This window comes from Phodopus roborovskii, unplaced genomic scaffold, assembly GCF_943737965.1.
Source record: "Phodopus roborovskii unplaced genomic scaffold, PHOROB, whole genome shotgun sequence".
NCBI classification, from domain to species: Eukaryota; Metazoa; Chordata; class Mammalia; order Rodentia; family Cricetidae; genus Phodopus; species Phodopus roborovskii.
Window position 1 is genome coordinate 22,115,503 of NW_026126571.1, and position 15,939 is coordinate 22,131,441.

The 15,939-nt window shown below is 38.0% G+C and overlaps 1 protein-coding gene across 3 annotated transcripts in view; it reads right to left on the reverse strand.

Annotated features, from left to right (window-relative positions):
• Tax1bp1 (Tax1 binding protein 1) overlaps positions 1–15,939 on the reverse strand; it is a 60,122-nt gene that overhangs the window by 16,010 nt on the left and 28,173 nt on the right. For all 3 annotated transcript variants that reach the window (XM_051202816.1, XM_051202814.1, XM_051202815.1), the window contains exons 9-13: positions 11,740–11,940; positions 9,873–10,019; positions 8,375–8,501; positions 6,046–6,146; positions 2,697–2,822 (exon numbers count right to left, since the gene is read on the reverse strand). In XM_051202816.1, coding sequence (XP_051058773.1) covers positions 2,697–2,822; positions 6,046–6,146; positions 8,375–8,501; positions 9,873–10,019; positions 11,740–11,940 — 702 coding nt within the window. The remainder of the gene's footprint in view (positions 1–2,696; positions 2,823–6,045; positions 6,147–8,374; positions 8,502–9,872; positions 10,020–11,739; positions 11,941–15,939) is intronic.

Genomic DNA, 15,939 nt, shown 5'->3' on the forward strand with positions numbered 1-15,939 from the left:
ATGGCCTATTGCTTCCCACCTCAAACTTGCACGTGTAAAGATTACAGATATGTGCCACGAAGACTGAGGAAATCTACCATTTTCAGTTGTGGTAAAACATGTTTTCATTGCTTTTTCCTGCATTGTATAGACCAAATGTCCCACACCAATCTTCTTCCATTAGTTAACAGACACCATCAGAACCAACAGTGTGATGAAAGCTTAGCAAGTTATACAACCATTCCCTCCTCCACTCCCTGGCATTTTTAATCAACAGCATTAATGGGTACAAATAAAACTATCCATTGCTGGGTGGGGTGTTGATCCCGCAGCTTGGGAGGCAGATCTCTGAGAGTCTGAGATGGGCATGATCTTCATAGAAAGTTCCATGTCAGCTAGGGCTACATAGGGAAACCACGACCACATCTCAAACAAAATAGCAAACAGCAGCAACAAAAAAAAAAAAAAAAAAAAAAAAAAAAAAACAAAACAAAAAAAAAACCAACTACTCTTTAGTATTTCTTCGTCTACGTTCATGTCCCTGGTCTATAACAACAAATCAAGAAGGTATCTAAGGGAACTGGAGAGCTGGATTGGGGATTAAGAATTTTAATTGCTCTCCACAGGTCAAATCCCAGCACCTACTTGACAGCTCACTATTCCAGTTTCATGAAATATAATGCTTTTTTCTGGTTGCCACAGACACACATGCAAGCAAAACACCCATACACATAAGTAAAAACAAAAAATGTTATCTAAAAGGAAATGGACTTTATCAACCCACTCTGAGAATACTTGTACTTATGCCCTCAGCTTGAATCCCTTACTCTCTGTGAAGTCTCTTTGAAAAGGACACACTCTGAGTCCCTTTCCTCCTGGAAAATTCTCAACATCATGCAGGACCCAAATCCTATTTTAAGCCTTCTAGAACTTAACGACTTCAAGGTATTTTTCAAGTCTAATCTACTCCATTACAGATACGATTCTCTCCTACCAGCTGTTCCGGCCCCACACGCACGCATATATGTGTGCAACAAAAGAATTAGCTAGAGATAAAGTTAAATTACTTATAACTCCCCAGTGTTCAATCACAAAAATAAGTAAATTACATAGATATCTTAAAATCTATCCCATATGGTTTTATTCCTTAAAAGAATAATACTTTTGATTTACCAGTCCAATAGCTTGCTCATTTTTTCTATCATTCTTACATTCTTACTTAATATTACTGGCAAAAATAAGTGTACCTCACAGTATTTTATTTAGGATAATAGTAATCTGTATGATAAATTTAAAGATAGCAAGTTACTAACAATAGACCATTACACTACAAAAATTTACACACACACATTTACAATAATAATAAAATGAAATAGTTTTTAAAAAGTTTTTTTATTTGTCTGCATGGGCTATCTTCCTATGTGTTGTTGGCCATTCCAAAAACACAAAAGATATTGCCACTGCTCCTGTACCAGAACTGGAAAGTAAGACCTTACTGCTTAAGACATCACATACTTTGGTTACAGAACTTAAGAAACCAAACTAGAACTGAGCTGTGAGCTTCCTCGAGTTGGCTAACTTTCACAGCAACATACTGAGAAACTGTCATCAAGTCTCACTAAGCTATGGAGCCTGTGTGCTATATATACTATCAATGTGCCAACCAAAACATGCCACCAATGCAACAGCCTGCAATGTATTCACCACTGGAAGAAACTCACATCTGATAGTGTACATATAGTCAAAAGCCCATATGTAGGGAGAACATAGGACTTCTGCTATTCTACTTCTAAATGGCCATGATGCATATGTACCTGTCAAGCTGCCTTCTAACTATTACGTTCACAACCATGTTAGTGCTGCAGTCAGCTTTGGTCAGAGAAGTTTCTCTTGGCAGTGGGTAGTTATAGAATGGGCCAAAGTGCTGACAACAAGTGACTATAGAATGCTTAGCCCTAAATTAACATCTTTGTTACCTCATCAAAGGCTCAGGAAACACTGCAGCAGAAAGAGAAAAGGGTGGAGTACTGGGGAATACTGTCTTCTGGGTGTGACACAGCCTTTGTACCTTCAAATTCTCAGTAAATGTGACTACCTGCCTAAGACCTGCACAAGACTGGCCCATCAACATTCCATCATGGAGAACTTAATCTAGCGAGGCCTTCCATTTTTCTGTGGATCAGACAGTTGATGGCTGCTGGAGGAGACAGAGACATCTTCTCAGTGTACTGCTGCATTACCCGTGCTCCTGTAAATAACTATTCGCCAGATTCCCAAAGTAACCCTAATGAAATCCATGGGGTTTGGAGAAGAAGGTGGAAGATAGTCACAGGACAGGGCACAAAGAAGGTGACTGTTCAAACGGTGTACCAGCGAGAGGCTATAGTGTGTCAGGGGAAATATTTGGGGGGGAGTATTATAAAAATATATCACACAGATGTATGAAAATACACTGAAACCTAATACTATATATAATGAATATGCACTAAGAACCTTTTTAAAAGATACATTTTAAAAATCCACTTGAATCCAAAGAACTAAAACCATAATAACCAATGCACTTGGGAACCCATTCTCTTAGTTCAGTGAGTAAACTGTATGTAACTAAATATTACCTAGTTTATATTGAAAATATACTCAGTTCACATTTTATAGCTAACACATTTTCAACAGCATTATGTTCACTAAACACAATATGTCAAGTCTGTGAAACTTACTTTGTAATTGTCCTCTACTTCAGCTAGTTCAAGTTTTACATTTTCAGCAATTTTTACTTGTTCTTTCCACTTCAGCTCCATTTTTGCAAGTTCATCAGCATATTTGTTACATTTGGTTTTCTCATCCTAAATAAAATTAGTATTAGCATAATTACGAAAAACTCCACATTTCCATATAGGAGGTATCTATGCAAACACACATGTATGATGATTATTATAAGTTAAAAATTTACCAAAACAAGACTGAATAAATAATTTTATAGCTACACAATGGAATAGCACATATCTACTTAAAAAGAGTGAGGTGTGAGGTAAGTGGGTCAGTTGACCATGAAGTATCATATTAAGAATACACTGGGAAAGATAACAGAATTCCATTTTAAACAATTATGTCTATGTTATAGAGAAAAATATCCAAAATGCCAACAGTTCTTGTACTCTGGATCAAGATCATGAATGTACTTTTTAATCACCTCTATTCTTTACATCTTCTTTTTTTTTTTTTCCATAACTTGTCTAACTTTATTTTATGTGCATTGGTGTGAGGGTATGAGATTCCCTGGAACTGTAGTTATAGACAGTTGTGAGTTGCCATGTGGGTACTGGGAATTGAATCTGGGTCACTTGGAAGAACATCCAGTGCTCTTAACCACTGAGCCCTATTCTTTACATTTCTAAGATTATAACATTTCATAGTAAGTATGTATTACTTTTGCAAAAGGAGGAGGAAATTGAAACCATTTTTGGTTTAGCTTTTCTTTTTTTCCTTAAAAACACAAAATGCCACAAAAGGAAGAGGTTACAAATAGTGATCAAAAAGTAAATGGAGGAAATTGAAACCATTTTTGGTTTAGCTTTTCTTTTTTTCCTTAAAAACACAAAATGCCACAAAAGGAAGAGGTTACAAATAGTGATCAAAAAGTAAATGGAGGAAATTGAAACCATTTTTGGTTTAGCTTTTCTTTTTTTCCTTAAAAACACAAAATGCCACAAAAGGACGAGGTTACAAATAGTGATCAAAAAGTAAATGGGCCAATTTCATTTTAATTATTTGTTATTCTGAGATAAAGCTCAAAAATATTCTGAGTAAATCAAAAGAAAAAGGGCCAGCCTTTTAAACTCCACACCTTCCATTCCACACGTCATACACATACACAAAAACAACTCTAAATGTTTCACAAACCAAAAAGTAAAAGCTGACTACAAGATCTAGACCGACCAGGGGACGGTCCAGGGGCATAACTCACTGGCAGATCACAGGATTTGATCTCTAAGCACAAGAAAAACAAAACAAGTAACTCCTGGAAACAGTGCAGAGGAATGTTTACTAACTTGCAGGACTTTTTACTTTCTTAAATACAAAATATAAAAGAAATTGATACTGTAAAAATTAAAATTTGGTTTTCTGAAAATCATTAAGGAAAAAAAAGTCAACAGCACACATCCAGCAAAGTAATCACATCTACAAACCAGGGAGGCAGGCAGTTCTGACACTGCCATGCCCACTGCTCTTATAGCACAGTAAACAGAATCGTGATGTGTAACATCAGCAATAAAAACCCAGAGACAGACACGGGGGTTCGACCTGAAGATCAGAAAAACAAAGCAGTCAGCCAGTAACTGTTACCAAGTTGAAATGGAGATCCTGTCTTCCCTGTGACATATATTAATGTCCATAGTATCTGTAACAATTAAGAATCACCCCCAATTACGATCATATCCCCACCACTTTCTTCCATACTACTTCTAAGGCCACACTCATTCACTCAGCCACCCTCCACTCTTCTCAGAACACGGGGCTATCCAATCAGGCAAGAGCTGCACATGCTAGCCAGATAAGATGTGATGCTTCACAAACCCAGTCTAAGCCCCTTAGTTTTGGCCAGAACTCATCAGCAGTCCTGCTACTACTAAATATATAGTCCTAGAGCACCAATAACAGGTAGGAAAATGAAGGAGGAAACTTCTGATGTTTCATCTTTTTCAAAATCTATGTCAAAACACTCTAATTTGAAAAAGAGAAGCAGTTAAGGCTTGCCGCGAAATTGACTCTACTACTTCAGAGAAATATAAAAACCACTGCTATCTAGAGAGAGAGAAAGAAAAAAATAAATAAAACATCTGAAGAACAAACAAGTCTATAGATTCATGTCAACATTTTTTGGAGTTGATCCTAATGTCCTTGAGAGGCTGTTAGAACAACTGCATCTTGTATGGGCATCTTGTAGGCTTGTCAAAGGAACGGCCCATGTGAGAAGCACTGTCGGTATAGGGGGGAAAGCAGTACATTCATCATCGACAGCCTTGAGAACATTAGGCATGACAGTTACCAGGACCCTTGATGATGACCTCTGCTATCAACATGTAGTGCATACACAGATGCAGGCAAAATGTCCATACACATGAAAACAAATAAAAATTAAACAAAACCCAATCTCTTTGTTATATAGTATACATCCCAGGAGCAGTTTTAAATACTATAGACGGTATAGCCATGTGTGCTACATTATCCTCTGACAGGCACCACAGAGTCTCTTTATACTAGCATCAATAAAAACACAAGCACTGTCACACTGCAAGAGATGCTGTGGTCATGGTGTCTCTTCAGAGCAATAGAAACTCAGACTAAGAGACAACTCATTTGCTTAATATTCTCATTCTTCATTATGAAAATATGGTCACTAAATATGTAGTAAAAGAGGTCTTGGAGATAGCTAGATGGGTCAAGTACTTGATGCACAAGCACTGAAGACCTGAACTCAGATTCCTAGCAAACCCACTGGCCACAGCAGCGTATGTCTGTAACCCCAGTGGGAGGACAACAAACACAATTGATCCCAGGGACTCATGGTAGCCAATCCAGCCCAAACTGATGGCAATAGACTCATGACAGACCCTGTCTGAAAAAGCACTGTGAGGAAGTGACTAAAGAAGATATCATGAAGCCAACCTGTGACCTCCACATGCATGCACTGGTGAGTGCATGAGTGAGCACATAAATGAAATGCAATTTTCTGGTATTGACACAATAAATTTATAAAAAGGACTTCCCTTATAATGTTCAAATGTTTTCCATGTATCATCCTAATATAGGATTAAAAAAAAATCTAATTCCCAAATACTCATATTCAAACAAGAACATTTTAACATATGAATGAAAGATACTGACTTATGGCCATGATTTTACAAGATGATGTACATGCACAAGTATACAAAACACCCCTCTCATAACCCAAATGCAGTATTAATATAGAAGAATAGGAAAAGAAACCCTCCATACATCAATGAAAGCAATTAAGGCAAGGTATTTAACATTTGATAAATCTTCCACTAAAAGAAATTAACTTACCTGCAAGAGTTGTTTACATTTATTATACTTTTCTGTTTTCTCAGCAATCTCTTTGGTCATTTCACAGACATGATCCTTTGTTAACATGTCAAAATTTGTCTCTGTTGTAATAAAAGCAGAAATAATACTTAATGTCCAGAAGCTGGAGAGGTGGCTTAGCTGTTGAGAGCAGTAGCTGCCCTGCCAGAGGACCTGGTTTGATTGCCAGCATTCACATGGCAGCTCACAACTGTCTATAATTCTAGTCGCAAGAGATCTGATACCCTCTTCCAGCCTTCAAAGGTCCTAGAAATACATGAAATTAGATACACAAGCATACATGTAGGCAAAACATCCATACACATTAAAGTAAATGAATAAGAAAAATGGAAGTACTTTGTCAGAGGCCAGCCTGGTCTACATCTCAAAATTCAAGCCAGCCAAAGTAAGAGATGCTGTCTCAAAAGACAAAGTTTTTCCCTTTATTTTATCTTCCCGTAGAAAAACTTGAGTAAGTATATTGTGGAACAAAACCTAGACTAGCCAGAACTGGGAGTAAACTGAGCTGCAAACTCTACTCAGAAGACAAGGACAGGAAGCATCAAAACTTGAGGGATACAGGGTGCTGAAGGGCCAGCCCAGGCAATTTGGTAAGCTCCTGTCACAAAAAGTTTTTTTTTAAAAAGAAAGGGGTAGTTTGGGGATCCAGCTTCATGACATTTAGCATTTTCGTAGAGTGCAACCCAACAAAAACCAAATTCTGTATGAGATCTTTTTGTTGTTCTCTTTTCCCTCTGCAAGTGCATGTTGGAGTGTGAGTGTGTCTTGTTTCGTTTCTGAGACAGTATTCTTGTATAGCCCAGGATGGCTTTCAATTCACACCTACATGTTGGGTGCTACAGGAATGTACCACCACACTTGACCTCCGTGAGAATTTTTAAGTCAGTTTTGATCAGACTAAATTCACATTCAGTAAGTAATAAATCCTCTTTAAAAAGCTGCTACAAATATGTTTAAAGTATCACAAAATTTGTTGTTCTTGTATAACTAAGAAGACAGCAAGAAAGCCATGCTCCTGAGAACGGTTTCTTCTTCCAGCCCCTTTGTCAACCTTCATTAAGTCTTCATGAAATCAGTATCACAGTAGGTACTACAGGCTACTATCCTAAATCTGAAATTCAAACTATACTAGTAACTAGTAACTGAAATGTTACAAACTCTCAAACTCTTTGAATACATTTGGCACTACAAGTGCTTCAGATATGAGGTGTTTCTATTTTTTAATTTTCAGATTGGGAATGACAATGAACTGTTTACCCACACATTCCAATTTGTGGAAACTCTTGAAACCTGAAAGCATTTCTTTTCCAAGCAATCCAAGAATATTCAACCTAAACAATGATCAAATAAATGGAATGCTGCATACTGTCCAATGGGGTTGTTCTTAAATATTTAAAAGTCTAAGACATCTTATTTTATGAAACTAAATCATCAATTACACTATACTCTAAAAGCAGAAATATACTTCGGCTGGCACCTATTTTCCTTATTGTCAGCTATTTGATTTATATAAAAGAGGGAAAAGAAGTACATTACTCACTTAGTATAGCTGAATGTTTTAAATAGTCTAATAATTTAACCCAGTAAATTAGCATTAGCTTACAGGTATCCAATGAAAGACACACCCTAGTGACACAAAGCAGGAGGGAAGAAGGATGGTCATTAAGGGAAAATAATTACTCACGTATAAGATAACCCTCCAGGCTGACTATTGTTACTGTGCTGCAAAATCTTGATTTTCAACTCCTTCACTTTTCCCACATTTGTCCTTTGTCACTCTGCTCTAAGAACCTTCTCCGGTCTGTATTTATAATCACATTTGTAACATAATTTTGAATGTAAGGAATTCTTCCATTTCATTGTTTTGTATGTTTCAAATTAGCACTTCTGGCACCAACTCAGTTTTTAACAAGTGAATAGTCTCCTGAAGATAAGTTCTAGCTTACACTCATACTCTGCACAGTCACCACATACATAACTTTACCCCACTTTGTTGTTGTTGTTATTTTTGCTTTTTGAAACAGGGTTTCTCTGTATTGCTTTGGAGCCTGTCCTGGAATTATCTCTGCAGACTAGGCTGGCCTCAAACTCACAGATATGCACATGTCTCTGCCTCCTAAGTACTGGAACTTTACCCCACGTTAAAACATTCATTTTCCCCTTTGCCTCAATTCTTTCACTCACAAGAATTTATGGAAGCAGCCTGAAATTCTCATACATGGAAGCAGAGAGTATCCAATCAGTATACAGTTTTCAAGGAGGCTCACGCTACACAGAAATCAGTTTTTACCTGCAGAAGACACAGCTGCCTTTACATCCATGGCAGAAGCAGAAGTGGCCGGGTCTGTGTTTATTGAAGCATCATTCACTTTCTGCTGATTCCCAATTCTCTTTGTGAAGACACTGTTGGTACTGGCCTATCCCAAAGGTTAACAATAAATTATGGGAAAAGTCACCAAATAAATCATATAGATTTCCTTTACTAGACATGTAAATAATCAAGAGAGTTCACAAAACTATTTTGAAAGCCCAAGAGGAGTAAAGCTACATCATTTTCCTAACTGATGGAAATGTTGCAGAAGGAGTAACTGCTTTTCTCTTGTGAAATCACTACAACACATTACATTATTTACAGAAATCTCACAATCTCACAAATCAAAATGTACTCAGAGGGCCTAGAGAGATTGCTCAGCAGCTAAGAGCATGTGTCGCTCTTGCAGAGGACCTAGGTTTGATTCTTATAATACACATGGTGGTTTGCAGCCACCTGTAACTCCAATTCTAGGGAATCCAATGCTCTCTTCTCACTTCCATAAGCTCCAAAAGCACATGTGGTACACACATTCATGCAGGCAATACACATACAATAAAATGAGTAAATCTAATTTTAAAAAATTGTAAAATAATGTGTTCAAAAATCCATAAGCCAAAATCTATGTGAATCACAATGTTCCTTCACAAAAGTAGGGTATATATGTACCCTTTCTCCTAGTTCTTCCTGAGAACATCAAGCAGTAACACACAAAAGTCTGTATACTGTAATGATATTTTCCTTATACTTCACTTCCAAGATTCCTCAGGCAACAAATCTTATATTTCAATACAATATAGGGCTCTACTTTAATACATAAACCCATACATAAGAAATGTCTTTGCTTTATTTTCAATCTACCTATTTTCCCCTACATGAATTTTACCTCCTCCTGAAGTGGTCTGAGCAGGATGGAAATGAAAACTAAGAAAGCACTGAGCAGTCCACTTTGCCACAAGTGACATCTAATACTATATTACTGACTTTAATTGACAAAGATACTCTCCAAGAGCTTAGGAGAGCAATGGCCTAAAGACAAGAGTCCTTACTGGGGTTTGTTCTTGCTGCTGACCTGGCTTCCTTTATTGGCTCTCAACAAATCTCAGGTTTAAACAGAAAGAGGAGTGTCATTATAGTATTAGGCCACTGACTTCAAATCAAGAAGTGATAAGCTCAGGCCAGCAGGATGGCTCAGTGTACAAAATCATTTCCATCAAACTTGACAACATCCTGTGTTCCATCCTGGAGACCCATAGGGTAGAGGGGATAACCAACTCCTACAAATTGTCTTCTGACCTTTACAAACCACCCCTTAACGTGCATCTATACCTACATTTAAAAATGCAACACAGTTTGTGCTTAGAAAAAAACTGATAATTTACATTTAAAAGGTTAATATTTGAATGGTATACATTTTATTTCAAACGAAAGGCTGACAAAGGAAAGTTTCAGTTCAGAGGAATTCGGTGACACTTACTGACTGGTCTGAAAGTTTGTTTATTTGTTTCTGGAGCCTCTGGCATTCCTTAAACTTTTCTTTGTAATGATCTGCAGCCATCTGCAGTCGAAGTTTCAGATCCTCAACTTCTCTTCTCAGTTCATGTTCCAGTGTATCAGTCTTTTCCTTAGGGGAAAAGAAAAAGAAAGAAAAGACTTCCATTAAGGAACAAATTCTGATACAGAAAGAATTCTGATACTTCATAATGTAACAACAAATCCTAACTTCATTTCCATAACTTTTCTTTTATGGCTTTTAATTTATATTTGTTTTGGAGTTTGGGCTTTATACTCTAAGTTAAGGTTTACTTAATAGCTGAGAGAAAAGGAGCTGGAGAGATGGCTCAGCAGTTAAGAACACTGACTGCTATTCCAAAGAATCTGGGTTCAAGTCCTAGCACCCACATGGTAGCTCACAGCTGTCTGTGACTCCAGTTCCTGGGGACCTGACACCCATAGCAAAACACCAATGCACATAAAATTTAAAAAAAAAATTTTTTTTTAATTAAAAACAAAAAGCTGAAGAAAAAATCATTCACTTCACATGGAGCAATAATGTAACTCACATGTATGTAACTCCTTTAAATAACCACAATGCCATTTTATATAGCTAGTAAATAGAAATTGCACACAGAGCAATCTCCATCTGGCATCAAAAATATATAATAATAGAGAAGCTTTTAATGACATTAAGAATAATGCTTCATACCAGGCGGTGGTGGCGCATACCTTTAATTCCAGTACTTAGGAGGCAGAGACAGGTGGCTCTCTGTGAGTTCAAGGCCAGCCTGGTCTACAGAGTGAGCTCCAGGACAGCCAAAGCTATATAAAGAGACTCTTTTTCTCTCCCCCCCCCAAAAAAAATTAGTAACAATTATCATCATCATTATCATAATCAACAACAATCATCATTATCATCATTCACTAAAACTGGCCCTGGCGGCACAAGAGGTGAGCCGGCCCTGCCCCTCACTGGCTGCAGCACTCAGAAGAGTGGGCCCTTGCACCTCATCTGGGCAGCACAGTAGAGCTGGCCTTGCCCCTCACCTGAGCAAAGTGGGGAAAGCTGGCCCTGGTGGCATGGACATAGGAGAGCGGGTGGACTGACCAACTCAGCTATCACTCGGACCCATACCTAAGGCTCTGCGCTGACCCTCCCCGACATCTACCCCATCTAAGAACTGTTGGGCCACATGAAGGCACTAATGCTGAAGAACTGAAGATGCAGGATCTCCATGTCACAGGGTAACAGCAGGGTGTCTGAGAGGAGTCCTGATGTGTGTATTGATAATGTAGCAGAAGCCAGAGGCCTCAAACCAGATCAATGCTTAATTATAATAAACATTTGCAAGTAAGGCTGTTTGGGCAAAAGTGTACACTGGGTGACACATTGTGATAAACTGCAGTTTCCACTGTGAGATTTTTTTTCCCCCTTTAGTTTTAATTTTTATTTTTTATTATTTTATTTTCCTTTTGGAGTGGGAGGTTACAAGGGCAGACAAGGAGAAATGGGGAGATGAGGGGGACTGGAGTTCATGATATGAAATTCACAAACAATCAAATTTTTAAAAATTATACTTATAGAAGTTTGCTTTTCAACCCAAGAAATTATAATGATTTAACAGAATAAATAGAAATTAGTCTTGCCCAGGCTGCGGTGGTACATGTCTTAAATCCCAGACCCTGGAAGTCAAAAGCAAGCAGATCTCTGAGTCCCAGGACAGCAAGGACTACACAAAAAAAAAAACCAATCAGTCTTCCTGACCTAACTTGCCTGAACAGTCTCCTGTCTTTTATGGAGTTTATCGTTGTGTTGGGGATCAAGCTGTAAAACTAACTTGCATTACCTGGTCTTTTCTCACAGCATCAGCCAGTTGCTTTTTCACTCTCTCATTTTCTAAGCGTGCAGCATGTAGATCTGCCATTGTCTTATCACGAACATTCACAGCATCACTGAGTTCTTTAGCCAGAAAGATAGCTTCTTGCCGTGTCGCTTGGACTTGCTCCTCTGCTTTACGAAGTTTTTCCTTTAAAAATACTGTATCCTCCTAAAGAAAAGCCAATAATATACAGTTGCATTTAAAACATTAAAATTTAAAGTTAACAGTTCCAGAATCTTAAATTAAATAATGCTTTTCCACTCATGACTACGGCTTTAAGGTTTCTCATGTAACAGCCCTCCCCCGTTCACTACTACACTTTATGTATGGCAGGAAGTCAGTTAACATATCCAGTGGTTAAATTTCTGACTGAACCAAAACACAAAAGAAAGCTGCTGAGACCAAATGAATGTGAATACCTGTACCCTACTCTCTCTACCTGTCCCCACATTATCTCAACCAAAACTCTCATTTTTCACTAGAACAAATTAACATCCAAAGATGTTTCTTTTTCAAACATAAAAGACAGCTAATAAAATATTTAGCTGCCATCAGTATAATAAATATAAAGTCCTATTTTTAGTCTACTAAAATAATGTAAACATAACATAAAACTCAATTCAATATTGGTTTTCAAAGGAAAACATGTTAAATGACCATATACTGCTGGGGTGTACAAAATCTTCATAAATCTAACCATAACAGTATCCTTGAATTTGGTTTTTATAGGCCAGGTTAGCCTGGACTTCTATGTAGCAGAGGACAGATGACCTTAAATTTCTGATCCTGTCTCTACCTCCTAAGTACAGGCACAGTTTGCGTGTGTGCATGCCTCATTGCATGTGTGCGTGTGTATGCCTCATTCATACACTACGGTGAATGAACAAAGGGCTCCCTGCATGCTACAAAAGCTCTCTACCACCTGAGCCATTTCTCGACTCTTAATAGTTTTATCACATATCAACTTCTGTGTCAAGAAAGCAGACTTCATGTTATCTGCAAGATGTAGGACACTCAACTATTTATTTCTCTAGCACCATGCCTGCCTGCATACTGTCATGCTCCCAGGCATGGTGGATTATAAAGTGAGGCACCTCAATTAAATTTTTCTTTGTAACAGTTACTATGGTCAGGATACTGGTTTTTGAGGGCACGAAGGAGTCATGGAGAGCACCTGAGGCTTGGCACTGCCAGAAGCCAGGAACACTGGTGAAGGGGCAGCCTCGGTGGCAGTTGAAGGCCCAGGACTGATGGGGTCAAGCAAAGAAGTTGAGGCTTGGCACCATGAGGAGGGTCAACAAGAGGCTATGGTGACAGTGTGGCCCAGTTGCAGCAGGGGACCCCAGCATTTTGGAGATGCCAGCACCATGAGAAAACCACCAAGAACAGCAGCAGCAGTGGGGTGGAATCAGCCTAGAAGGCAAGCTGTGCACACCGCAGTGGGCAGAGCTGGAGAAATGGCCCAAACCCTTTGGAGGGGTCCAGAAGATTGTGAGTGATCTCAGAAATTGGACAGCTGGAGTTTCGTAATTACCCAGTATGTTAAGAGATGGCAGAGGCATGGGATACCTGCTGAGGGGAGCTGCTAACAGGGGAGTGGAACCTGCCCAAGGGACAAAGTGTGCTGCAGTCAACAAAGCTGAATGGAGTTGGAGATGTGAAGAGCGTTTTCACACCAGACACGGAGGTGCAGGGTTTGGAGTTTGCCCAGCTGGTTTTTGGTCTTGCTTTGGTCCAGCATCTCCTCCCTATGCTTTCTTCACTGTATTTTGGAGTGGTAATGTATATCCTATGCCATTGTATATTGGAAGTATTTATCTGATTTTTGATTTTGATTTTTTTTTACAGGTGTTTACAGTTAGGAGATTGCCATGTGTCTCAGAAGAGACTTTGGACTTTGAAACAAGTTTCAGACTGGTACAGACTCTGGGGCTTTTGAAGTTGCACCAAATGCATTTTTGAATTATAATATGGCTATAGGCCTTTGGAGGCCAGGGAGTGGAATGTAATAAAGAAAATGCCCCCAAAGAGAGTGGCACTATTAGGAGGTGTGGCCTTGTTGGAGTAGGTGTGGTCTTATTGGAGGAAGTGTGTCACTCACTGCTGGGGCAGACTTGGAGGTTTCTTTTTCTAAAGTTTTCCTCTGTGTGACAGGCAGTCACTTCAGTTGCCTGCAAGACAAGGTATGCTCTGCTATTTCTGCTTCCATGTCGCTATCCTCTCCACCATGACGGACTGAACCTCTGAACTGTAAGTGAGCCCCCTCAATTAAATGGTTTCTTTGTAAGAAAAACAATAAACATTAACTAACGGAAATTTCCTTTTAATTAAAAAAAAAAAATCAAGGAAAGTTTAATACTACTCTGATTAAGTATTTTTTTCCAACCAATCACAAGGGAGTATATACACCTTAAATGGTCAAACATATGAAAACTGATTTTATTTATTACTATTTTTGTTGGTTTGTCCTGAGACATGCTTGATCTACATAGCTCTGGCTGTCCTAGAATTTACCAGTTGACTTTGAACTTACAGAGGTCCACCTGCCTCTGCCTCAAGAGTGCTGGGATTAAAAGCATGCACCATCACCATGCCCAGCAAGATTAATTAAATAAGTTATAATGCACTAAAGTTACAAATCAACAAAGTTAAAACAAATGCTTTTTTTCAAACTGACTATGATAAAATAGTAATCTATTATTTAAAAGGGTCTGGAGAAATGGGAACATTCACAATTACATGAACCCCAACTGACATAGCCTCTCCCAGCAAACTTTTAAGATTCACCAACACCTTAAAACTTCCGTTGGGTCATGATCTAGCAATTTTACCTTCAAAAGTATTCAAGAAAAATTATTAATGGTGCAGACTAAGGTTTGTCTTTCAGAATTCAATAATTTTTTTTTAAAATAACAAAAATCATGAAGATTTTAAGGTATCTAAAATAAAATTGTTTTGAACTAAACAAACTATGCCACACCATACCTCCACACAATGAAAATCTACAAAGCCACTGTAAACAGTAGCATGTATTACACCACTGGGAGAAAAACTCAGTATAATATCTCCTGAAAAGATGATTTGAAAATAACTATCCGAACTAAAGTGCCTGTGAGTCCACCAACTCCATTTGAAGGAATTTATTCTATAGACTTAACCATGTGCCCAGTGTCATTTTAACTATATAAGAATATTGACTGCGGTATGCTCAGAAAATCTGAAAACAGTAAACTACAGAAGTACTGACAAACAGATTCTGGATGACAAGAAAGAATACTGTGCAGATATATCATGAAAAGGCTCTACAAGTATATCCATAGTAGCATTTTATAACTCAAAAACAAAAAACCCACCACCATCAATAACAAACACATGTTTAGGGCTAGGCATGGGGCCGAGCATCTTTAATCCAAGCATTCAGAAGGGAGAAACATGACAATCTCATCAATTTGAGGCCAGCCGGACCTATGTGAGTTCCAGGCCAGCTAGGGTTATAGAATGAGAAGGGGAGGGAAAAAAAAAAAAAAAAAAAGTTCTGGAAAACTACTCACAGATACACACACATATAACCCACATTCATACATCCTCATTTGAGTTAAAATGTAAGTGTGTGTGTGTGTGTGTGTGTGTGTGTGTGTGTGTGTGTGTGTGTGTGATAAAATTCTATAACCATACAGTAAAAAAAAAAAAAAATACTAACTTTTAGCTTGTACCCTCACCAATATTCTTTTATAACCATAAACTCACACCTCAATACAATCTACTAAACATTGTAGCAATTGGTAATCATTTTCCTTGGTATTTAAAAATTGCGCTTTTCACTGAAGCCTTGCTTAAACACTAAAAAGATGCTTAAAGTTAACATCTTATCAAATCAAATAAATAGAATCAACTGTAGAATTAATCAGGAATTGTAAATGTCATCAATTTCTAACATTTTCAGAGTTGCATTAACTATATCTCCATTGTAATTCACATCAAAATGCCAAAACAATATAATACTCATCCATAAAAGCTATGCAATAAAGATGAATGTATCCATGCAATACTATGTAGCCACTAGAAAAGATGAGGATGAGCTCTGTACAGTGCTAGAACAGATACAGCATGCTACATAAAGCAAGAGCCTAGGTAGGTGGTGGGTGCCTATAATCCCAGTACTTAGGA